At 44.1% G+C, this 24,798-nt stretch overlaps 1 protein-coding gene across 1 annotated transcript in view; it reads right to left on the minus strand.

Moving 5' to 3' along the window:
* The window catches only part of LOC126950901 (SH3 and multiple ankyrin repeat domains protein 1-like), a 56,093-nt gene extending 34,113 nt beyond the window's left edge, over nt 1-21,980 (minus strand). The window contains exons 1-2 of the mRNA XM_050784842.1: nt 21,965-21,980; nt 13,970-14,592 (exon numbers count right to left, since the gene is read on the minus strand). Of these exons, the coding sequence (XP_050640799.1) occupies nt 13,970-14,592; nt 21,965-21,980 (639 nt within the window). The remainder of the gene's footprint in view (nt 1-13,969; nt 14,593-21,964) is intronic.
* Between the last annotated feature and the right edge of the window lie 2,818 nt (nt 21,981-24,798).

Consider the following 24,798-nt stretch of genomic DNA (forward strand, 5'->3'; position numbering starts at 1 on the left):
AGTGCTAGGATTACGGGCGTGAGCCGCTGCACCCGGCCTGGTTACCATTTCTAAAGGCGCGCACGTGTGTGTGTGTGTATATGTGTGTGTGTGTGTGTATAAGAACACCCTGCAAACAAATATGTTCATTTTTCTTTTGTAAAACGACATTATTTCCACATAGGAAGTTAAATATTTGCATATTTGAGGTTGAATTTTTACCCACAGTCTTCTCCTAGTGCTTCAATATGATCACTCCTGTCCTTTGCATTTGCACTTAAATAACTAAACTTTTTAGAAAATAACAATATATAAAATTATAAAATGTTTCATTACTGTTAAAATATCTTATTAAATCATAGCTCCACAAAATCAATATCTGTAATATAGTAGAAATATATGAATATAAATTTTAGGCAGACTGCTTTCGTTTTAGATTGCTCAAAGCACATTTTTTAAAAAAATCCATGGACAGGCCAGGCACGGTGGCTCATAGTCTATAATCCCAGCACTTTGGGAGGCTGAGGCAGGTGGATCACCTGAGGTCAGGAGTTCGAGACCAGCCTGGCCTATATGGTGAAAACCCTGTTTCTACTAAAAAATACAAAAATTAGCTGGGCATGGTGGTGGGCACCTATAGTCCCAGCTACTCGGAAGACTGAGGAAGGAGAATCGCTTGAACCCAGGAGGCCGAGGTGGCAGTGAGCTGAGATCGAGCCACTGCACTTCAGCCTGGGTGACAGAGTGAGACTCCATCTCAGGAAAAAAAAAAAAAAAGAGAGAGAGAGAAAGAAACGGAAATTTTCTATGTCAGTAATTCCTCAGGTTTTCAAATTTAAGGGGAAAGGCATTCATTGCAAGGAGAACTGACCAACTTGAAAAAGAAGACAAGCAGGGCACGGTGGCCCATGCCTTTAATCCCAGCACTTTAGAAGGCTGAGGCCAGCAGATTACTTGAGCCCAGGAGTTCCGGACCCATCCAGGTAATATGGCAAGACCCCCGTCTCTACAAAAAACTAAAAATGAGCCAGGCGTGTGGTCACACACCTGTGGTCCGAGAAACTTGAGGCTGAGGTGGGAGGATCCCTTGAGCCTGAAAGGTCGAGGCTGCTGTGAGCCTTGTTCATGCCACTGCACTCCAGCCTGGGCAACAAGAGCGAAACTTCGTCTCAACAACAACGGTGTGTATTCCTGACTATTGAATGTACTACTAATTAAGAACCTGAAGCAGCTCTTAATTTAACTAGAAATCTAATTTATTTCAAGTACTTAATGACATCTGAGATTAAATACAAAGTCTCTTTTCAGTTTGAACAATACACAGCAAAAGTGGAGACTCCTTGGATAAAGGGAACCCAAATTAGAACCTTTTCTGTCTTCAACTAAAGTTGTCTTCAACTAAGTAAAGTTGAAGACAGCATGTTTTGTTAGGGCTGAGTACAGAAAAGAATCTGACAATATGACAATTTCTGTTATATCTATACTGGCCTTCTATTTTTTAAAAAGAAGACATACTTTTAACCCTTTCTTTTTTTTGAGAGAGAGAGGGTCTTGCTCTGTGGCCCTCTCTGCAGTGCAGTAGCGTGATCACAACTCACTGCAGCCTCAACCTCCCAGGCTGAAGCGATCCTCCCACCTCAGCCTCCTGAGTAGCTAGAACTACAAGTACATGCTACCATGCCTGGCTATTTTTTGTAGAGACAGGGCCTCACTATGTTGTTCAAACTCATCTAGAACTTCCAGGCTCAGGCAGTAGGGTGCAAAGGGGACTCTGGAAGCCAGGTGTCAAGTCTCAATTTGTCCAAGATATCCTGCCCAAGATAACAACAACCTGTGTTGGGCAAGTCACTTAACCTGTGAATCTCAGACAAAGCAAGGAGCAGTAAATACTTCTACGTTCTTTTTTCTGGAGATGGAGTTTTCTCTTGTTGCCCAGGCTAGAGTCCAATGGCGCGATCTCGGCTAACTGCAGCCTCTTCCTCCCAGGTTCAAGTGATTTTCCTGTCTGGCATTACAGGTGCCTGCCACCATACCCGGCTTTTTTATTTTAAGGCTCTTGTTGCCCAGGCTAGAGTGTAGTGGTGTGATCTCAGCTCGCTGCAACCTCTGTCTCCTAGGTTCAAGTGATTCTCCTGCCTCAGCCTCCTGAGTAGCTGGGATTACAGGCACCCACGACCATACCCAGCTAATTTTTTTGCAATTTTAGTAGAGAGAGGGTTTCACTGTGTTGGCCAGGCTGGTCTCAAACTCCTAAACTCAAGTGACCCACCCACATCAGCTGGGATTACAGGTGTGAACCAACATGTCCGGCTCAAGGTTCTATTCTAATTCTAAAAGTCTCATTATCTCAATGGGGTAGTAAATAGATTGCACTTTAAGATACAGGAGAGGTAATAATCCAACATTTTGATATGGGGGAGATAGTAAAATTCAACATTTTGTAAAACATGGCAACTTTTTTGTGGACTTGATTTTCAAATGCAGTACACCCTTGAACAACACAGGTTTAAGCTGCATGGGCCCACTTACATGTGGATCTTTTTCAACCAAATGCAGAATGAAACCTGCATATATGGAGGCCCAACTTTTCATATACCCAGGTTCTGCAGGGCCCACAGTGGGGGCTTGACTATGCCAGGATTTTGGTAAAAACAGGGGTCCTGGAACCAATCCCCTATAGTATATGTCTAATACATATACCATAGGACAACGGACTATTTTTATAGTTTTAAGAAACATAGATTTGCCAAGTCTATGAGCCTTTCCAGATCATTTGTACTATGCTTACATAGAAACCCTTCGTAGAGGGGGTCTAATATACAGGAAATACTTACATAGAATATTTTGCATATTAAAACCGGGCACAGTGGATGCCGCTTGTAATCTCAGCACTTTGGGAGGCTGAGGCAGGTGGATCACCTGAGGTCGGGAGTTCAAGACCAGCCTGGCCAACATGGCGAGACCCTGTCTCCACTGAAAATACAAAACTTACCCAAGCATAGTGGCAGGTGCCTGAAATCCCAGCTACTCGGGAGGCTGAGATGGGAGAATCACTTGAACGCACGAGGCAGAGGTTGAGGTGAACTGAGATCGCACCACTGCACTCCAGCCTGGGTGACAGAGCAAGATTCCATCTAAAAAAAAAAAAAATTCCGCATATTACTTTCTCTTCAAAAACAACTTCAAAATTGTTTTAAATGAACACGTCTTTATGTCAGCAATAAGCTACATTAAAACAATTAATATCCAAATATATAAACAAGTATATACAAGAAACTTATTATACTTAAAGGCACTTATTATCAAACACTGAAAAAAAAAAGGAACATCTCCAATCAATGGTGACAGCTACAACTGAGGACAAACTTTATTTCAGGAACATACATGTATCACTTTTCATCCTAACACTCATCTAGCAAAGTAGGTTCTTTTGGTTTATTTGTTTCTTTTTTGAGACAGGGTCTCTCTCTACCAACCAGGCAGGAGTGCAGTGGCACCATCACAGCTCACTATGGACCTCGGCCTCCCAAGCTCAAGTGATCCTCACACCTCAGCCTCCCAAGAAGCTGGAAATACAGGCATGCGCCACCATGCCTGGTTAACTTTTGTATTTTTTGCACAGGCAGGGTTTTGCCCTGTTGCCCAGGCTGGTCTGAAACCTAAGCTCAAGAGGTCTGCCAGGTGTCAGCCTCCCAAAGTGCTGGGATTATGGGTGTGAACCACTGCACCAGGCCCTAAGTAGATGTTAAAATCCCTAATTAAGATAAGAAACTGAGGCATCATGAAGATAAGGCTACAAGTCTAAGAACTGGGAGGGCTGGAAGCCCACACAGATTCCTTAGATTTGAGCTCAGTGTACCAAACCAAGGGGGCAGGGAGTGCTAACTTAATGTTAGCTGGCAGGCTGGTGCAGGTTTGCAGCAGAGTTTTCAATGATTTATGGGAAATAGTAAGAACATGAAAGTAAACTTTTTTTTTTTTTTTTTTTTTGAGACCGAGTCTCGCTGTGTCACGCAGGGTGGCGTGCAATGGTGCGATCTCAGCTTACCGCAACTTCGGCCTCCAGGGTTTCAGTGATTCTCCTGCCTCAGCCTCTGGAGTAGCTGGGATTACAGGTGTATGCCACCACGCTCAGATAATTTTGTATTTTTACTAGAGACGGGCTTTCAGCATGTTGGCCAGGCTGGTCTGAAAGTAAACTTTTCCATAGAGCTAAATGATTCCCCATTTAAAGATCTTTTATTCTGAGAGATTCTGTTCTTTCAAATTGTTTGAATGGAAATATCCTCTTGTTAAATGAAATGATGGTGATAGGAGATAGTGGTGTGTTACTCTTTTTATTGGCTGTACCTGGTAGAATTAAAAAATCAGCATTTCTATTGTAGCCTCCTAATTTGGGGAAAATATTTCTTTAGAAATCTAAAAGTCTGGAACTTCCCATCATTATGCCTCCCCAGAATAATAGAGGACTTTACTTAAAACACAGATGCCCCTCAAGATTCTCTCATTAATCTCTACCTTATTCTGTTTGGGTTAAGACATTTAGGGATTGTGAAGTGAGAATAAAGTGAGTTTAAGCAATCCAAAACCACGTGCTGACTCTAGATCCTCGAAGATTACTTTCTTCGGAATCTTTTTCATCTGTTAACTTTCCTCTGGGCTCAAACTGTCTTTTCCTAAAACAGTCACATTTGGAATAGTACTGCTACATGGCAATCACTATCATAATAAACTAACTTGAGGTCTCCAATAATCAGCTTTCATCTAAAGTCTCTTTCAGGTTGACAAAATAAAAACTTTCAATATTTTGTCTACCAACTTCCAAAAGAAAATGAGTCTATACATGTACAAATATATGTGATTATATATGTATATACACACATGTGATTTTGATCAGCCTGTTTATAAACTACTTGAAAAACAAGTTGATTTGTAAATTCATTTATGAAATCATTAGTTTATAAACTACTTGATTTTTGCAAGTAGTTTATAAACAGGCTCATCAAATTGAACAAATTTCTTAAAATAATTTCACTGTATAGCTGGCAAATAAGTTATTTACTCTTCTTATTAGCGTATCTTATTTTTACCCGTCCTCCTTTAGCAAGCATCTAAGTTAAACTATTTTATGTCCACAGCTATACAACGAAACATCACTTTCAGTCACAACATATTAAAACTATTGAAAACTATGAAGAGATCCAGTTACCTTTAGTCTTACATGTACTTATATATACTTTTAATATACTACTTGATGTTTTATGGTGCACAAACACAGAGCTCTTGCAGGATATATAACTATGAGAATACTTAAGAGTGTATGCTTATTAAATGGTTCGAAACTCTCTTTTTTAAAGAAAAGTTCATTCTTATTTTTTTTTATTTATTTTTTTATTTTTTGAGATGGAGTCACTCTTGTCGCCCAGGCTGCAGTGCAATGGCGCGATCCCGGCTCACTGCAACCTCTGCCTCCTGGGTTCAAGATATTCTCCTGCCTTAGCCTACCGAGAAGCTGGGACTACAGACATGCGCCACCACGCCCGGCTAATTTTTGTATTTTTTACTAGAGATGGGGTTTCACTACGTTGGCCAGGCCTGTCTCAAACTCCTGACCTCAGTTGATCCGCCTGCCTCAGCCTCCCAGAGGGCAGGGATTGTGGCGTGAGCCACCGTGCCCAGCCAAGAAACGGCAATTTTAAGAACTTAAAATTCTTAAGGCCGGGCGCAGTGGCTCACCGTGGTAACCCCACACTTTGGGAGGCGGAGGCAGGCGGATCAACCGAAGTCAGGAGTTTGAGACCAGCCTGGCCAACATGGAGAAACCCCCTCTATACTAAAAATACAAAAATTAGCCTGGCATGATGGCGGGAGTCTGTAATCCCAGCTATTGGGGAGGCTGAGGCAGGAGAATCGCTTGAATCCTGGAGGCGGAGGTTTGCAGCGAGCCAAGATCGCGCCATTGCACTCCAGCCTGGGCGACAAGAGCAAGACTCCCTCTCAAAAAATAAAACAACTTAAGCATACAGTAAAGTATTCTTTCCATGCCCCAATGTTAAAAGGTCCATCTAATATAGACTACTTGTTTGAAAAAAAAATCAAAAATTGGTAAAAATTCTGCTTAAATTCCATATTAAACTAGGATCAAAAGTTATTTTTAGCTCTTCTTGTTTCTTAAATACTTGAAATGTGTTGCTACATGTTTTTCTTATGTATTTATTCATTCAACTAACTTTGGGTGTAAGGTACTTAAAGTTTAAAAGTCCTTTCTGACAGTGGAAATAACATAAAAACATTTGCATAAAAGACACTCAATGGTTCTCAAAGAGTATCTGAGAGTCTAATCAGCCTATTAACCTTGGTCTAAATAACCAACAACAAATGTGAGCTTTTTGTCACATCCGTGTATTTTCCCCTGTAACCTGATACCTACATTTTAAATGCATTTTTAAAATGTTTCATTTGGCCCTAAGATAATTATTTCCCCTGTAAAAAGCGACACGATTTTTGTTTAAGAGCAAACGAGAGAGTATCTGGTCTATGAAAAAAGCTAAGTGGAAAGATCAGCTCCCTAAAGTTTGTAACCAATAACAAGACACCAATGCTACCTTGTTATGTAATCAACAATATGTGAGTCGAAATAAACTAGTGAGCTATACATTTCTGATACATACCAATTTACCAATCAACAGGAGGGGAAGAAATCGCTCAAATGTGACTACTGTTAACAAACATCTAAATATCAGACATAGTCTCTATTAAAATCCTAACCTACCAATTTTGAAATCATTCCTTCGACTTTTGTTATGTTTTTTTTTTTAATTTATTTATTTATTATTATACTTTAAGTTGTAGGGTACATGTGCATAACGTGCAGGTTTGTTACATATGTATACTTGTGCCATGTTGCTGTGCTGCACCCATCAACTCGTCATTTACATCAGGTATAACTCCCAATGCAATCCCTCCCCCCTCCCCCCTCCCCATGATAGGCCCCGGTGTGTGATGTTCCCCTTCCTGAGTCCAAGTGATCTCATTATTCAGTTCCCACCTATGAGTGAGAACATGCGGTGTTTGGTTTTCTGTTCTTGTGATAGTTTGCTAAGAATGATGGATTCCAGCTGCATCCAAGTCCCTACAAAGGACTCAAACTCATCCTTTTTTATGGCTGCATAGTATTCCATGGTGTATATGTGCCACATTTTCTTAATCCAATCTGTCACTGATGGACATTTGGGTTGATTCCAAGTCTTTGCTATTGTGAATAGTGCTGCAATAAACATACGTGTGCATGTGTCTTTATAGCAGCATAATTTATAATCCTTTGGGTATATACCCAGTAATGGGATGGCTGGGTCATATGGTACTTCTACTTCTAGATCCTTGAGGAATCGCCATACTGTTTTCCATAATGGTTGAACTAGTTTACAATCCCACCAACAGTGTATAAGTGTTCCTATTTCTCCACATCCTCTCCAGCACCTGTTGTTTCCTGACTTTTTAATGATTGCCATTCTAACTGGTGTGAGATGGTATCTCATTGTGGTTTTGATTTGCATTTCCTGATGGCCAGTGATGATGAGCATTTTTTCATGTGTCTGTTGGCTGTATGAATGTCTTCTTTTGAGAAATGTCTGTTCATATCCTTTGCCCACTTTCTGATGGGGTTGTTTGTTTTTTTCTTGTAAATTTGTTTGAGTTCTTTGTAGGTTCTGGATATTAGCCCTTTGTCAGATGAGTAGATTGCAAAAATTTTCTCCCATTCTGTAGGTTGCCTGTTCACTCTGATGGTAGTTTCTTTTGCTGTGCAGAAGCTCTTTAGTTTAATGAGATCCCATTTGTCAATTTTGGCTTTTGCTGCCATTGCTTTTGGTGTTTTAGACATGAAATCTTTGCCCATGCCTATGTCCTGAATGGTACTACCTAGGTTTTCCTCTAGGATTTTTATGGTATTAGGTCTAACATTTAAGTCTCTAATCCATCTTGAATTAATTTTCGTATAAGGAGTAAGGAAAGGATCCAGTTTCAGCTTTCTACTTATGGCTAGCCAATTTTCCCAGCATCATTTATTAAATAGGGAATCCTTTCCCCATTTCTTGTTTCTCTCAGGTTTGTCAAAGATCAAATGGCTGTAGATGTGTGGTATTATTTCTTAGGACTCTGTTCTGTTCCATTGGTCTATATCTCTGTTTTGGTACCAGTACCATGCTGTTTTGGTTACTGTAGCCTTGTAGTATAGTTTGAAGTCAGGTAGCGTGATGCCTCCAGCTTTGTTCTTTTGACTTAGGATTGTCTTGGAGATGCGGGCTCTTTTTTGGTTCCATATGAACTTTAAAGCAGTTTTTTCCAATTCTGTGAAGAAACTCATTGGTAGCTTGATGGGGATGGCATTGAATCTATAAATTACCTTGGGCAGTATGGCCATTTTCACGATATTGATTCTTCCTATCCATGAGCATGGTATGTTCTTCCATTTGTTTGTGTCCTCTTTTATTTCACTGAGCAGTGGTTTGTAGTTCTCCTTGAAGAGGTCCTTTACATCCCTTGTAAGTTGGATTCCTAGGTATTTGATTCTCTTTGAAGCAATTGTGAATGGAAGTTCATTCCTGATTTGGCTCTCTGTTTGTCTGTTACTGGTGTATAAGAATGCTTGTGATTTTTGCACATTAATTTTGTATCCTGAGACTTTGCTGAAGTTGCTTATCAGCTTAAGGAGATTTTGGGCTGAGACAATGGGGTTTTCTAAATATACAATCATGTCATCTGCAAACAGGGGCAATTTGACTTCTTCTTTTCCTAACTGAATACCCTTGATTTCTTTCTCTTGCCTGATTGCCCTAGCCAGAACTTCCAACACTATATTGAATAGGAGTGGTGAGAGAGGGCATCCCTGTCTTGTGCCAGTTTTCAAAGGGAATTTTTCCAGTTTTTGCCCATTCAGTATGATATTGGCTGTGGGTTTGTCATAAATAGCTCTTATTATTTTGAGGTACGTTCCATCAATACCGAATTTATTGAGCGTTTTTAGCATGAAGGGCTGTTGAATTTTGTCAAAAGCCTTTTCTGCATCAATTGAGATAATCATGTGGTTCTTGTCTTTGGTTCTGTTTATATGCTGGATTATGTTTATTGATTTGCGAATGTTGAACCAGCCTTGCATCCCAGGGATGAAGCCCACTTGATCATGGTGGATAAGCTTTTTGATGTGTTGCTGAATCCGGTTTGCCAGTATTTTATTGAGGATTTTTGCATCGATGTTCATCAGGGATATTGGTCTAAAATTCTCTTTTTTTGTTGTGTCTCTGCCGGGCTTTGGTATCAGGATGATGTTGGCCCCATAAAATGAGTTAGGGAGGATTCCCTCTTTTTCTATTGATTGGAATAGTTTCAGAAGGAATGGTACCAACTCCTCCTTGTACCTCTGGTAGAATTCAGCTGTGAATCCATCTGGTCCTGGACTTTTTTGGTTGGTAGGCTATTAATTGTTGCCTCAGTTTCAGAGCCTGCTATTGGTCTATTCAGGGATTCAACTTCTTCCTGGTTTAGTCTTGGAAGAGTGTAAGTGTCCAGGAAATTATCCATTTCTTCTAGATTTTCCAGTTTATTTGCGTAGAGGTGTTTATAGTATTCTCTGATGGTAGTTTGTATTTCTGTGGGGTCGGTGGTGATATCCCCTTTATCATTTTTAATTGCGTCGATTTGATTCTTCTCTCTTTTCTTCTTTATTAGTCTGGCTAGTGATCTGTCAATTTTGTTGATCTTTTCAAAAAACCAACTCCTGGATTCATTGATTTTTTGGAGGGTTTTTTGTGTCTCTATCTCCTTCAGTTCTGCTCTGATCTTAGTTATTTCTTACCTTCTGCTAGCTTTCGAATGTGTTTGCTCTTGCTTCTCTAGTTCTTTTAACTGCGATGTTAGAGTGTCAATTTTAGATCTTTCCTGCTTTCTCTTGTGGGCATTTAGTGCTATAAATTTCCTTCTACACACTGCTTTAAATGTGTCCCAGAGATTCTGGTATGTTGTATCTTTGTTCTCATTGGTTTCAAAGAACATCTTTATTTCTGCCTTCATTTCGTTATGTACCCAGTAGTCATTCAGGAGCAGGTTGTTCAGTTTCCATGTAGTTGAGCGGTTTTGATTGAGTTTCTTAGTCCTGAGTTCTAGTTTGATTGCACTGTGGTCTGACAGTTTGTTATAATTTCTGTTCTTGTACATTTGCTGAGGAGTGCTTTACTTCCAATTACGTGGTCAATTTTGGAGCAAGTATGATGTGGTGCTGAGAAGAATGTATATTCTGTTGATTTGGGGTGGAGAGTTCTATAGATGTCTATTAGGTCTGCTTGCTGCAGAGATGAGTTCAATTCCTGGATATCCTTGTTAACTTTCTGTCTCGTTGATCTGTCTAATGTTGACAGTGGAGTGTTGAAGTCTCCCATTATTATTGTATGGGAGTCTAAGTCTCTTTGTAAGTCTCTAAGGACTTGCTTTATGAATCTGGGTGCTCCTGTATTGGGTGCATATATATTTAGGATAGTTAGCTCTTCCTGTTGAATTGATCCCTTTACCATTATGTAATGGCCTTCTTTGTCTCTTTTGATCTTTGATGGTTTAAAGTCTGTTTTATCAGAGACTAGGATTGCAACCCCTGCTTTTTTTTGTTCTCCATTTGCTTGGTAAATCTTCCTCCATCCCTTTATTTTGAGCCTATGTATGTCTCTGCGTGTGAGATGGGTCTCCTGAATACAGCAGACTGATGGGTCTTGACTCTTTATCCAGTTTGCCAGTCTGTGTCTTTTAATTGGAGCATTTAGTCCATTTACATTTAAGGTTAATATTGTTATGTGTGAACTTGATCCTGCCATTATGATATTAACTGGTTATTTTGCTCGTTAGTTGATGCAGTTTCTTCCTAGCCTCGATGGTCTTTACATTTTGGCATGTTTTTGCAATGGCTGGTACCGGTTGTTCCTTTCCATGTTTAGTGCTTCCTTCAGGGTCTCTTGTAAGGCAGGCCTAGTGGTGACAAAATCTCTAAGCATTTGCTTATCTGTAAAGGATTTTATTTCTCCTTCACTTATGAAACTTAGTTTGGCTGGATATGAAATTCTGGGTTGAAAATTCTTTTCTTTAAGAATGTTGAATATTGGCCCCCACTCTCTTCTGGCTTGGAGAGTTTCTGCTGAGAGATCTGCTGTTAGTCTGATGGGCTTCCCTTTGTGGGTAACCCGACCTTTCTCTCTGGCTGCCCTTAAGATTTTTTCCTTCATTTCAACTTTGGTGAATCTGGCAATTATGTGTCTTGGAGTTGCTCTTCTCGAGGAGTATCTTTGTGGCGTTCTCTGTATTTCCTGGATTTGAATGTTGGCCTGCCCTACTAGGTTGGGGAAGTTCTCCTGGATGATATCCTGAAGAGTGTTTTCCAACTTGGTTCCATTTTCCCCCTCACTTTCAGGCACCCCAATCAGACGTAGATTTGGTCTTTTTACATAATCCCATACTTCTTGCAGGCTTTGTTCATTTCTTTTTCTTCTTTTTTCTTTTGGTTTCTCTTCTCGCTTCATTTCATTCATTTGATCCTCAATCGCTGATACTCTTTCTTCCAGTTGATCGAGTCGGTTACTGAAGCTTGTGCATTTGTCACGTATTTCTCGTGTCATGGTTTTCATCTCTTTCATTTCGTTTAGGACCTTCTCTGCATTAATTACTCTAGCCATCAATTCTTCCACTTTTTTTTCAAGATTTTTAGTTTCTTTGCGCTGGGTACGTAATTCCTCCTTTAGCTCTGAGAAATTTGATGGACTGAAGCCTTCTTCTCTCATCTCGTCAAAGTCATTCTCCGTCCAGCTTTGATCCGTTGCTGGCGATGAGCTGCGCTCCTTTGCCGGGGGAGATGCGCTCTTATTTTTTGAATTTCCAGCTTTTCTGTCCTGCTTTTTCCCCATCTTTGTGGTTTTATCTGCCTCTGGTCTTTGATGATGGTGATGTACTGATGGGGTTTTGGTGTAGGTGTCCTTCCTGTTTGATAGTTTTCCTTCTAACAGTCAGGACCCTCAGCTGTAGGTCTGTTGGAGATTGCTTGAGGTCCACTCCAGACCCTGTTTGCCTGGGTATCAGCAGCAGAGGCTGCAGAAGATAGAATATTTCTAAATAGCGAGTGTACCTGTCTGATTCTTGCTTTGGAAGCTTCCTCTCAGGGGTGTACTCCTCCCTGTGAGGTGTGGGGTGTCAGACTGCCCCTAGTGGGGGATGTCTCCCAGTTAGGCTACTCAGGGGTCAGGGACCCACTTGAGCAGGGAGTCTGTCCCTTCTCAGATCTCAACCTCCGTGTTGGGAGATCCACTGCTCTCTTCAAAGCTGTCAGACAGAGTCGTTTGTGTCTGCAGAGGTTTCGGCTGCATTTGTTTAGTTTACTGTGCCCTGTCCCCAGAGGTGGAATCTACAGAGACAGGCAGGTTTCCTTGAGCTGCTGTGAGCTCCACCCAGTTCGAGCTTCCCAGCAGCTTTGTTTACCTACTTAAGCCTCAGCAATGGCGGGCGCCCCTCCCCCAGCCTCGCTGCTGCCTTGCCTGTAGATCACAGACTGCTGTGCTAGCAATGAGGGAGGCTCCGTGGGTGTGGGACCCTCCCGGCCAGGTGTGGGATATGATCTCCTGGTGTGCCTGTTTGCTTAAAGCGCAGTATTGGGGTGGGAGTTACCCGATTTTCCAGGTGTTGTGTGTCTCAGTTCCCCTGGCTAGGAAAAGGGACTCCCTTCCCCCTTGCGCTTCCCAGGTGAGGCAATGCCTCGCCCTGCTTCAGCTCTCGCTGGTCGGGCTGCAGCAGCTGACCAGCACGGATCATCCGGCACTCCCCAGTGAGATGAACCCAGTACCTCAGTTGAAAATGCAGAAATCACCGGTCTTCTGTGTCCCTCGCGCTGGGAGTTGGAGACTGGAGCTGCTCCTATTCGGCCATCTTGCTCCGCCCCCCCCTTTTGTTATGTTTTTAATCACCCCATAAAACAAAAAAAAGCAGCCTCTTTTAAAATGTAAATTCCCCCCTTTTTCAAAGTAACTTGCCTAGGGAAATTTAATGCATTAAAATAAAACCTAACAGACAAACCAATTACAACATTAAAAAAAAAAAAAACTAAAATGATCAGTAACCAAACCAATAGCTCCAGTATAGCAAAGCGTGTGTTTTTAATCCGTTATGGGTATCCTATTATATTAATAAGCAACAATGTTTAAAAGTCATCCCAATGCCTAAAACACCGCCATAAACATAACATACTTGTCCTTTACTCCAATGAAGCTTAAACTAGACTCGAACTCAGACCATTTCCCCCTTCCTGGCACACTGAAATATACGAGGGGGAATCCAAGAAATCAGATATGTTAAGTGCCGGAAACTTCTTCCAGAATAGGGTCAAATTCGTGTTTATCCGCAAATGTCACCGTCCCAGTAAGTCTGCAAATTCTCACCAGCGCTGGAGTACAAAGAGGCCTGACCACGGAAACACCTGACCCAGCATCACGAAGACAGTGGGAAATGCAACCCTCCTTGGGTCGGAGCCGGCCCCAGAGCATCGGCTGCAGCGATGGTGGGGACAAGAGGTGGCCGCTGGTCTCGCGGGTGCGGCGGACAGGGTCCCACACCCCCGGCCGCCTCCCGAGAACCAGGAAACCTGTCAAGCCGGCCGAGACCCACCCTCCGCAGCCCCCTCGCGCTCCTGCCCAGCCCGGCCCCAGCCCGCCCGACCGCTCCCCTTCTGCCCCTGGCCTCCCGGCTGCACTCTGCCACCTCATTCCTCCCCGGCTGCCTCGCGGCACCGCCACCTCCTCCCCGCGACCTGGGCTCGGGTGGCCCCCCGCCCGGCCCGACCACGTCAGTCCCCCGCGCGGCCCGGTCCCCGCGGCCTCCAGTCCCGAGCTCCAGCCGCGCGCTCCCCGGCCTCGGCCTCCGCGCTCGCCCCGCTCGGCCGCTCCCGGCCCCACTCCCCAACGCCGGCTACCTGGAGGCAAGCGCAGCGGAGCACTTCATCCACGGTCCCAGGTCGCAGAGGGCCCGTGGTCCCGCTTCTTCTCCAGCTCCACATGGTAGGCGCAGATGGAGAGCAGGATCCCGGCGGCGAGGCACACTGCATGTCGGTTACTCTCTCCCACCGCCGCACCGACACTCTCAGCAGGACGGGCGCCGCCACCTTCCTCCCTCCGCCGCTGCCGCCGACGCCGCCTCCCTCCGCCTCCCTCTGCCTCCATCTCAGCCCGTCTGGGTCCCACACAGCCGCCACCGCAACAGCCACCGCCGCCGCCGCCGCGCCCCATTGGTTCGGTCGCCCATTCCAGCCCCGCCCCGACAGGCGTGCGGCCAACCGCCCTGAACCAAGTGAGGCCTGCGGGGCGGGGAAGGCGAGCGCCGTCGCGGAGGGAGGGGGCGGAGCACGCAACCCCCGGGAGGCCGGATGGCCGGCAAAGACTGAGGCGGGCGCGCGGGAAAGGTGCGCTCCAGGAGTGGGGCCCGGGAAGGGGTGGGGCCCGGGCGAGAGAGGGGCGGGGCGGTGAAGGGCGGGGTCTGGAGGGGCAGGGCCCCGGTGGGGCGGGGCCGGGCGGGACCGGGCGGCTAGCGCGGGAGGGACTTAGGGGACCGGTGCAAGGAACACATTGCAAGGATGCTACTGTGGGTGACTGGGGGAGACCTCGGCCCCTCCCTCTGGATTGTCATCCTTTTTCCCTTTTTCGTCGTTATCAGTTGATATTTCTGACCCAATCCAAATCAACCCTGGCAATGCTGGGAAATTTAGAGCCACACTCCTATGACCTCATCTTCCCACTACCAACTCTGGGCACTCTGTGTTCAACCTGTGCAAAACTTTTTTTTTTTAATGTGCAAAAGTATGTTTTGAATTAAAAAACTGTTTTTACAAAATGATTTATGGGCTGGCGGGGTGGCTCACAGCCTGTAATCCCAACGCTTTGGGAGGCCGAGGCAGGTGGATCACTTGAGGTCAGGAGTTCGAGACCAGCCTGGTCTACATAGTGAAACCCCCATCTCTAATTAAAAAAAAAAAAAAAAAAAAAAAAAAAAGCCGAGTGTAGTGGTGGGCGCCTGTAATCCCAGCTACTCGGGAGGCTGAGGCATGAGAATTGCTGCAACCCAGGAGGCAGAGATCGTGCCACTGCACTCCAGTCTGGGTGATAGAGTGAAAGACTCAACAACAACAACAACAACTTACGAATGCCTTGCTTCTCTATAAGCTGAATTTGAGGTGGTTTGCCATAATTCAAATCATATAGAAAAATATAAAGATGAGCTAATACAATCAGGACAAAGAAAACCAAAAGTCAGAATAAAATGAAAGGCCAGGAATCAGAACACAGATAAGCAGGCTATAGGGGCTTACAAAATTATTAAAATTGCGTCGTAAATTTGGCTCTGAGCTTCCTGGTGGCCAAAACTAAAAGGGAAACAAATGTATATGCTTTCTCACTGTCTTCAAGAAGAAACACAGTGTTCTTGGAGATTTTCAGTGTTTCCCTGGTTGCAGCTTTCAATTTTTCAGGGGCTTTATATAGTGATTTTGAGTAATAAGCAATATCCTTGTAATCGTTATCTCTTGTTGGGTAAAAATTGCTCCCAATTCAGCAGCTTAATAAACAATAAACTTTTTTTTTTCTCACAGTTTCCATGGGCTAGGAATCTGGGTGAGGTTAGCTGTGTCCTCTGGCTCAGGCTCTCACCAGGATACAATCGAGCTGTCAGCCAGGGCTGCAGCTCTCTCAAGGCTTCAGAATCCTCTTTCAAACCCCCTTCCGCGGCTGCTGGCAGGCCTCAGGTTCTCTCTGGCTGTGGGCTGGAGACATCCAGTGTTTCACCATGTTGGCCAGGCTGGACTTGAACTCCTTACCTCAGGTGATTCACCCGCCTTGGCCTCCCAAAGTCCTGGAATTACAGGCATGAGCCACCGTGCCTGGTTTTTTTCATTTGATTATTTTGTTTTTTGTTTTTTGCTATAAGGTCTAGTTCTGTCCCTCAGGCTGGAGTGCAGTGGTGCAACCATGGCTCACTGCAGCCTCTATCTCCTGGGCTCAAGTGATTCTCCCCTCTCAGCCTCCTGAGAACTGGCACTACAGGCTCGTGCCACCACATCTGATGAAGGTTTTCTCTTGCTATGCAGGCTGGAGTGCAATGGCCTGATCTCAGCTCACTACAAATTCTGCCTCCCAGGTTCAAGCAATTCTCCTGTCTCAGCCTCCCAAATAGCTGGAAATACAGGCATTCGCCATCACACTGGCTAATTTTTGTATTTTAAGTAGGGATGGGGTTTCACTATGTTGGCCTGACTGGTCTTGAACTCCTGACCTCAGGTGATCCACCAGCCTCAACCTCCCAAAGTGCTGGGATTACAGGCATGAGCCACTGCACCTGGCACACCTGGTTCAGTTTTTAAATGTTATTTTTGCAGAGACAGGGTTCTCTGTACGTTGCCCAGGCTGGTCTCGAAATGTTACCCTCACATGATCCTACCCCTTCAGCCTCCCAAAGTGCTAGAATTCGAGGCATGAGTCACCGTGCCCAAACTCATTCTCTTTCAATTAGCTCAGTTTCAATTTCTTATTATAGAAATACCATCAAATAGAAAATGTCAATGTTAAGCAGGATTTCCATGTAAAGATGGCAAATCACAAAATCTTCCTTCCTTGATACTTATTCATTCTTTTTTTGTTCTTTTTATTTATTTATTTTTTGAGATGGAGTCTCACTCTGTCACTCAGGCTGGAGTGTAGTTGCACAATCTTAGCTCACTGCAATATCCACCTCCCAGATTCAAGTGGTTCTCCTGCCTCCGCCTCCCCAGTAGTTGGGATTACAAGTGTGCACCACCATGCCCAGCTAATTTTTGTATTTTTAGCAGAGACGAGGTTTCACCATGTTGGCCAGGCTGGTCTCGAACTCCTAACCCGAGGTGATCCACCTGCCTCGGCCTCTCAAAATGCTGGGGTTACAGGCATGAACCACTACAGCCGGCCCCTTGATACTTATTCATTCTAATGACATTTATTGTGTGCCTACTATGTGCCAAGTACTGTATTAGGTTCTGAGAGTGAATAAGATGGGACTCCTGCCGCAGGGAGCCTCTGTTCTGATTTGGTGTGAGTTTGGGAGGAGGACATACAGACAAGCAATTCAATAAATAGCAAGCTGAATTTTGAGTGTGATATCTGCTTTGGGAAAACCCGGCAGGTGGAGGCAATGAAAAGCAGGATGATTCCCCCTCCACAGGATGAGGGAGGATTTCTCTGCCAAGGTGATATGGGAGCTGAGGTCTGAAACATGAGAAATATCCAGCTTCAGCAGGAGGTATGGGAAGTCCATTTCGGGCAGGGGAGAGCATGTGCAAAGGTCCTGAAGAGGGAAACCACTTGGCATTTACAGGAGTAGAAAAGCAGCCCAGATGCCTGCTGCACAATGAGCAAGAGGAAAAGAATAGAGGGTGGCAGGCAGGGTCAGATCATGCTAGGATTGGTTTGTTTTTTTAAGAGACATGGTCTCGCTCTATCACCCAGGCTGGAGTGCAGTGGGGCAATCATAGCTCACTGCAGCCTCAACCTCCCGGGTTCAAGGGATCCTGTTGTCTCAGCCTCCCAAGGAGCTGGGACTACTGGCATGAGCCCCACCATGCCTGGCTAAGTTTTTTATTATTAGAGACAGGAGTCTTGTTATGTTGCCTAGGTGGGTCTCGGTCTCAAACTCCCAGACTCAAGTGATCATCCCATCCTGGCCCCAAAAAACACTGGCATTACAGGTGGATGTCCCACATCTGGCCAAGATAGGGAGTTTTAAATGCTTTACTTTTAATTTTTGTGGGTACTTAGTAGGTATATATATTTATGGGGTGCATGAGATGTTTTGATACAGGCATGTAATGTGTAATAATCACAGGAGGGTTACTGGGATACCCATCACCTTAAGCGTTTGTCCTTTCTTTGCTTTACAAACAATCCAATTACGCTCTTATCGCTTTTTTGCTTTGTTTTGTTTGTTTTGTTTTGAGATGGAGTCTATCTCTGTCACCTGGGTTGGAGTGCAGTGGTGTGATCTTGGCTCACTGCAACCTCCACCCCCCTCATCCAGGTTTAAGCGATTCTCCTGCCTCAGCCTCCTGCGTAGCTGGGACTACAGGTGTGTGCCATCACACTTGGCCAATTTTTGTATTTTTAGTGGAGACTGGGTTTTGCCATGTTGGTCACGCTGGTCTCGAACTCCTGACCTCAGGTGATCCCCCTGCCTTGGCGTCCCAAAGTGCTGGGATTACAAACATAAGCCACCACATCTGACCTCTTTTAGCTATTTTTAAATATGCAATAAATTATTGTTTACTACAGTCACCCTGTTGTACTACCAAATACTACATCTTATTCATTCTAACTGTATTTTTGTACCCATTAATGATTCCTGTGCACCCCCTCCAGCCCACTACCCTTCCCAGATTCTGGTAATCATCATTCTACTCTCTATTTTTGAGTTCAATTGTTTTAATTTGTAGCACCCACAAATGACTGGGAACATGCAAAATTTGCATTTCTGTGTCTGGCTTATTTTAATTAACATAATGATCTTCAGTTCTACCCACGTTGCCGCAAATAACAGGATTCTATTCTTTCTCATGGCTGAATAATACTCCATTGTGTGTATGTAACACATCTTCTCTATCCATTTACCTGTTGATATACACTTAGATTGCTTCCAGTCTTAGCTATTGTGAATAGTGTTGCAATAAATGCAGAAATGCAGATATTTCTTCAATATACTGATTTTCTTTCTTTGGGATATATACTTAGCAGTAGGATTACTGGATTATAAAGTAGCTCTACTTTTAGCCTTTTGAGGACACTCCAAACCGTTCTCTGTAGTGGTTGTACTAATGTACATTCCCACCAACAGTGTACCAGGGTTCCCTTTTCTCCACATCCTCAATAGAATTTGTTATTGCCTGTCTTTTGGATATAAAGCATTTTTAACTGGGGTGGGATGATAGCTCATTGTAGTTTTGATTTCTGTTTCTCTGATGATCAATGATGTTGAGCACATTTTCAAATACCCATTTGTCATTTGTATGTCTTCTTTTGAGAAATGTCTATTCTGATCTTTTGTCCATTTTAAAATCAGATTATTAGATTTTTTTTTTCCTGTTGAGAGAGAAAAAAACAATGAAAGGAAGGAAGGAAGGAAAAGGAAAGAAGGAGAAAGAAAGAAAAGAAAGAGAAAGAAAGAAAGAAAGAAAGAAAGAAAGAAAGAAAGAAAGAAAGAAAGAAAGAAAGAAAGAAAGAAAGAAAAAAAGAAAAGAAAGAAAAAAGAAAGAAGGAAGGAAAGAAAGAAAGGAAGAAGGAAGGAAGGAAGGAAGGAAGGAAGGAAGGAAGGAAGGAAGGAAGGAAGGAAGGAAGGAAAGAAAGAAAAAAGAAAGAAAGAAAGAAAGAAAGAGAAAGAAAGAAAGAAAAAGAAAGAAAGAAAGAGAGAGAAAGAAAGAAAGAAAGAAAGAAAGAGAGAGAAGATTGTGTGCAGAGATAGAGAAGTACATAGTAATCAAAGGGCAAACCGTATACCTGGAAAAACTAGTACAGAATGACTGGCCTGGAGCCAACCCTGGCTAAACTATTGAATTTCAATGATAAAGAAAGTATTCCAGTGGCCTTTGGGCAGGAAAACATAAGTACATGTGGGAAGAACCTCCAGCCAGCCTCAGAGCTTCCCATAACCCCAGCCAAAGCTAGATGACAATAAAGTCAGAAGTTAAAGGAAAAACTGAAGAAAAGGAAAATGAATCAAGAATATTCTCCCAGGCCAGGCGCGATGGCTGAACGCCTGCAATCCCAGCACTTTGAGAGGCCGAGGCGGGCAGATCACCTGAGGTCAGGAGTTCGAGACCAGCCTGGTCAAGATGGTGAAGCATCATCTCTACTAAAAAACAAAAATTTCCAAGCGTGGTAGTGTGCACCTGTAATCCCAGCTACTCAGGAGGCTGAGGCAGGAGAATCGCTTGAACCCGGGAGGCGGAGGTTACACTGAGACGAGATCGCCCCAGTGTACTCCAGCCTGGGCGACAGAGCAAGATTCTGTCTCAAAAAATAAATAAATAAATAAATAAATAAATAATAAAAATAAAAAGAAATAGCTATCCAAGTACAAACGCATTAAACAGAAACTCTCAAACATGCACCAATTCAAAAAATACAGCAGCTGTAGGTAAAAATAGAAACTGCAGATTAAAAAGAATCATGATACTTTTATTATCTTTTTTCATAATTTTAATGAATGTTGAATAAAAAGATATCACTTTCACATAGGCATTTATCTGAAGTTCAGAATTTCTCCCACCTTACTTTAGTTTCTTCAGCTTCTTACTTTAGTTTCTTCAGCTTCTGTTGTATCAAGCAAAATGAAAGTTATATATATTTGAACTAAAACACATACAAAATACGTAAAGTTATTTGTTTTTTTTTAGAGTGTCGCTCTATTGCCAGGCTGGAGTGTAGTGGTGTGATCTCAGCTCAATCTAACCTACGCCTCCCAGGTTCAAGCGATTCTCCTGCCTCACCCTCCCAAGAAGATGGGATTACAGGCACCCATCACCATGTCCAGCTAATTTTTGTATTTTTAGTAGAGTCAGTGTTTCACTATGTTGGCCAGGATTATCTCTAACTCCTGACCTCATGATCTGCCCACCTTGGCCTCCCAAAGTGCTGAGATTACAGGCCTGAGCCACCACACCAGGCAAAGTTATTTTTAATGCATTAATATATCAACTTACCTAACTGCCTATTTGCAAAAAAAGGGGTATAAATTATCAACTTTTTTTTTTTTTTTTTTCCGAGACAGAGTCTGTCTCTGTTGCCCAGGCTGGAGTGGAATGATGTAATCTTGACTCACTGCAACCTCTGCCTCCGAGGCTCAAGTGATTCTTGTGCCTCAGCCAGGCATGGGCTACCAGGCCTGGCGATATCACTTAATGTTGAGTTATTTCTTGGTGGCTGAAAATTTCATGATTTATTACTGGCTTCTTTGTACTTTTTTTTTTCTCTCTCTCTCTTCTCTCTCTCTCCCCCTCCCTCTCTCTGACAGGGTCTCACTCTGTTACGTAGGCTGCAGTCTCAAACTCCTGGGTTCTAGTGATCCACATGCCTCAGCCTCCCGAGTACCTGAGACTACAGGTGCATATTATAACTGGGTTTTAATTTTTTATAGAGATGAGATCTTGCTATGTTCCTCATGCTGGTCTCATACTCCTGGCCTTGAGCAATCCTTCTACCCTGCCTTTCAAAAGTGTTGGGATGACAGGTGTAAGGTATAGCACCCGGCCTGCTTTGTACTTTTCTATAGGACTTAGATTTTATATAATAACTACAAACAATTTTTACAAAAGCAATAGTCATTCTAAACTTTTTAAAATTAAGCAGTGATTAAGAATGAGCCACAGAAAGTAATATTAATTCAGCACCTATTATATACTAGATATTTTGCATATAGCAAATCACATAGTCCACATATCAAGGCAAGAATTATAATCTTTATTTTCCAGGAGGAAAAACTGTGGATTACAAGCCTTTGTTCATTCTAGAGTTACACAGCTGCTGCCAAAACAAGTGCCCTCTTCCCAGAAGCCTGCTCCCTGCTGGTTTTATCAAATTCTACCCCCCACTTCCTCAGCCACATCTGTGAGCAAGAATGTTCACACACACACATTTCTGCTATATTCCATCTGCCTAGGCCAGGAGCTTGTCATGACAAACCAAATGCAATACCTATTTCCTGACCAAACCTGTTATTCAGTATCTCTGTGATTTGAGAAATGGTTTGATTTCATTCTGACAAGGATCACAATGAGGTCTTAAAATAAGTTAGAATTACAAATCATCCTAGTCTATGTGAAAGGGTGTGATTTTCAGATATACCCAGCCCTTTGAGATGCTCTGCTGGAAGGTGGTTGAGGTGCAAAGTACTATTGACTCACGGTCATCTTGGTCCATTGTCATTAATAATGATAGTTTGTACTTCTTTCGTGTTTGTGCTAAAGGTGGTTTCAAAACCAGGAAGAAGCTTATCAATTTCTAGGTATTCAAATATCTATTTCACACTGTATATGTGCATGTGTGTATGCTATGAAAATATATACACACATATATTCACATACGAATACATACACACACATATTTATATATTTACATTATACTAAAAAAAAGTAATTTTTTTTTTTTGAGATAGAGTCTCACTCTGTCACCCAGGCTGGAGTGCAGTGGCATAATCTCAGCTCACTGCCACCTCCGCATCCCAGATTCAAGCAATTCTCCTGCCTCACCCTCTGGAGTAGCTGGGATTATAGGCACCTGCCACCACACCTGGCTAACTTTTGGTAGAGATGGGGTTTCACCACCTTGGACAGGCTGGTCTTGAACTCCTGACCTCGTAATCCACACACCTCATCCTCCTAAGGTGCTGGGATTATAGGCGTGAGTCACTGTGCTGGCATAAAGTAAATTCTTAATGATCCATGAAAAGAAAATGGTAGGCCAGGAGTGGTGGCTCCCACCTGTGATCCCAGCACTGTAAGAGGCTGAGGGGGGAGGATCGCTTGAGTCCAGGAGTTTGAAACCAGCCTGGGAAACACGGTGAGACCCCCTCTCTACAAGAAATATACAAATTACCTGGCTATGGCAGCTCGAACCTGGGATCCCAGCTACTCAGCAGGCTGAGGGGGGAGGATCACTTAAGCCAAGAAAGAAGAGGTTGTGGTGAGCCAGGATTATACCACTGCACTCCATCCTGAAGGAAAAGTGGTACTTTGCCTCAAAGAAAGGGAAAAAATTGGTATCCATGAAAAATTTAAACTGTCTATATCTACATAAATCTATACAGAAATAGTATATTAATCAAAAAGCAAACTCTTAATAGTTCATGACAAGCAAATAGCAAGCCAGGTATGGTAGTTTATGCTTGTAATCTCAGCACTTTGGGAGGCTCAGGCAAAAGGATTGCTTGTGTCCAAAAGTCTGGGAACAGCCTGAGCAACATAGTGAGAACCAATCTCTCAGAAAAAATCAGAAATTAGCCAGGCATGGTGGCATGTGCCTGTAGTATCAGCTACTCAAGATGCTGAGTTGGGAGAATTACTTCAGGCCAAAAGGCCAAGGCTGCAGTGAGCCATGATCACACGACTCCACTCCAGCCTGGGTGACAGAGCAAGACCCTAAAAAAAAGTAACTGTAAACAACATAAATACAGAAGACATGAAGTGAGAAGCTACCATGTCCAGAGTGAAGAAAAAGGGCCCGAGCAGAGGCTCATTCCCATTCCCACCAAAAAAAGAAAAGAAAAATGATGAGACACTAAATAAAACAAAACTCAGTATGAAACCACGCAGGTAGAATTTATTATAAATTTGTCACAAATCCATTGTCAAGGTTAAAAGAAGAGGCAGGTGTTTTGCTAAAGCACTCTGCTTTAAAGTTACCAATAAATAAGAGTCCAGAGAAGCTTTAGGTTCCTTGATACTCTGGACCACCAAAGATTAAAAAGATGGATCCAGAAGAGGTGACTGTGGGGCAAGAGGAAAGGGAGAAAAGGCCACGAAGAGGCAGAGGATGGGCTTGACTGTCCACTATAACGCCGAAGGTGGGCCAGAAGAGGCCATCGTGAGACAGGAGCTAGTATAACACACAACACAATAAGACAGGAGCTGGGACTTGGGAGGCAGGCACAAGGAAAGAGACGGGCAACGTGAAAAAAGCAAAATGCAGCATCTGGGCCTAGAAACACCAATGTGAGAATGCTAAGGCAGCTTGGAGAAGAAATAGGCAAAAGCTGTGACAGCTCATGCTGCCACAAGTAAGGTAGTGAAATTGGAGGGCTGGACTTGAGAAACTTCTCGGTCTAAATGGCCACGAGGAGCTGGACAGGAGTTGAGTCCAAACAGATTGTGGTGAGGAAAAATTTAAGCACCAGCCAAAACTGGGAGGAAGACCTGGGCAAGAAGGGGATGATGAGACGCAGCAACTGGGTCTGGAGAGGCCGGCTTAAAAAACGTCTGGCCCTGGAGAGGCCACCAAAAGGCAAAGACGGGGGCTGGAGAGGCTATTCCCCGTGAAAAATGAGCTCGGTAAAAAGAGGCCACTGGGAGGCAGGAGCAGGGCCGGTCGGAGCAGCGGAGAAGCAGGAGGCACTCTAGCCTGTGGTGGCCGCAGTGAGGAGAGAGCTAGGGGTGGAGAGTCCGCTGGGAGACAGAGGCTGGGCCTGTGCAGCCCTTCGGGAGGCAGGAGGCTGGTCTTGGAGAGGCCGACTGGAGGTCAAGTCCAGGGACGGAGGAGGCCGCCGAGAGGCGTGAGCGGGGCTGGGCCTCAAGAGGCCAGTGGCAGGCAGGAGGAGCTGGGCCTGGAGAGGCTAACCTGAGGAAGTCTAGCAGCTGGAGAGGCCATGGAGAGGCAGGAGCTGGGCCGTCGGAGGCCGACTGGAGGACGAGTTGGGCCTGCAGGGGCCGCCAGGGGTAGGAGCGAGCCCCGGAGAGGCCGACTCGAGGACAGTACGGGCCAGCACAGGCCGACAGGAGGAATAGATGGGCCTGGAGAGGCTGGCTGGAGGAAGTCTGGGGCATGGAGACGTCATCGGAGGGCAGGAGCCGGGCCCGGAGAGGCCACCATGGGGCCCGGCTTCAGGACGTTTGGGGCCTAAAAAGGCCGCTGAGCATGAGCTGGGCTGCAGCCGAGTCCAAAGAAGTTGTTGGGAGTCCGGAGCAGGGCCTGCGGCCGCAGCCGGGAGCATGAGGAGCTGGGCCTGGACAGGAGGCTGGGAGGC

Source organism: Macaca thibetana, chromosome 3 (assembly GCF_024542745.1).
Source record: "Macaca thibetana thibetana isolate TM-01 chromosome 3, ASM2454274v1, whole genome shotgun sequence".
NCBI classification, from domain to species: Eukaryota; Metazoa; Chordata; class Mammalia; order Primates; family Cercopithecidae; genus Macaca; species Macaca thibetana.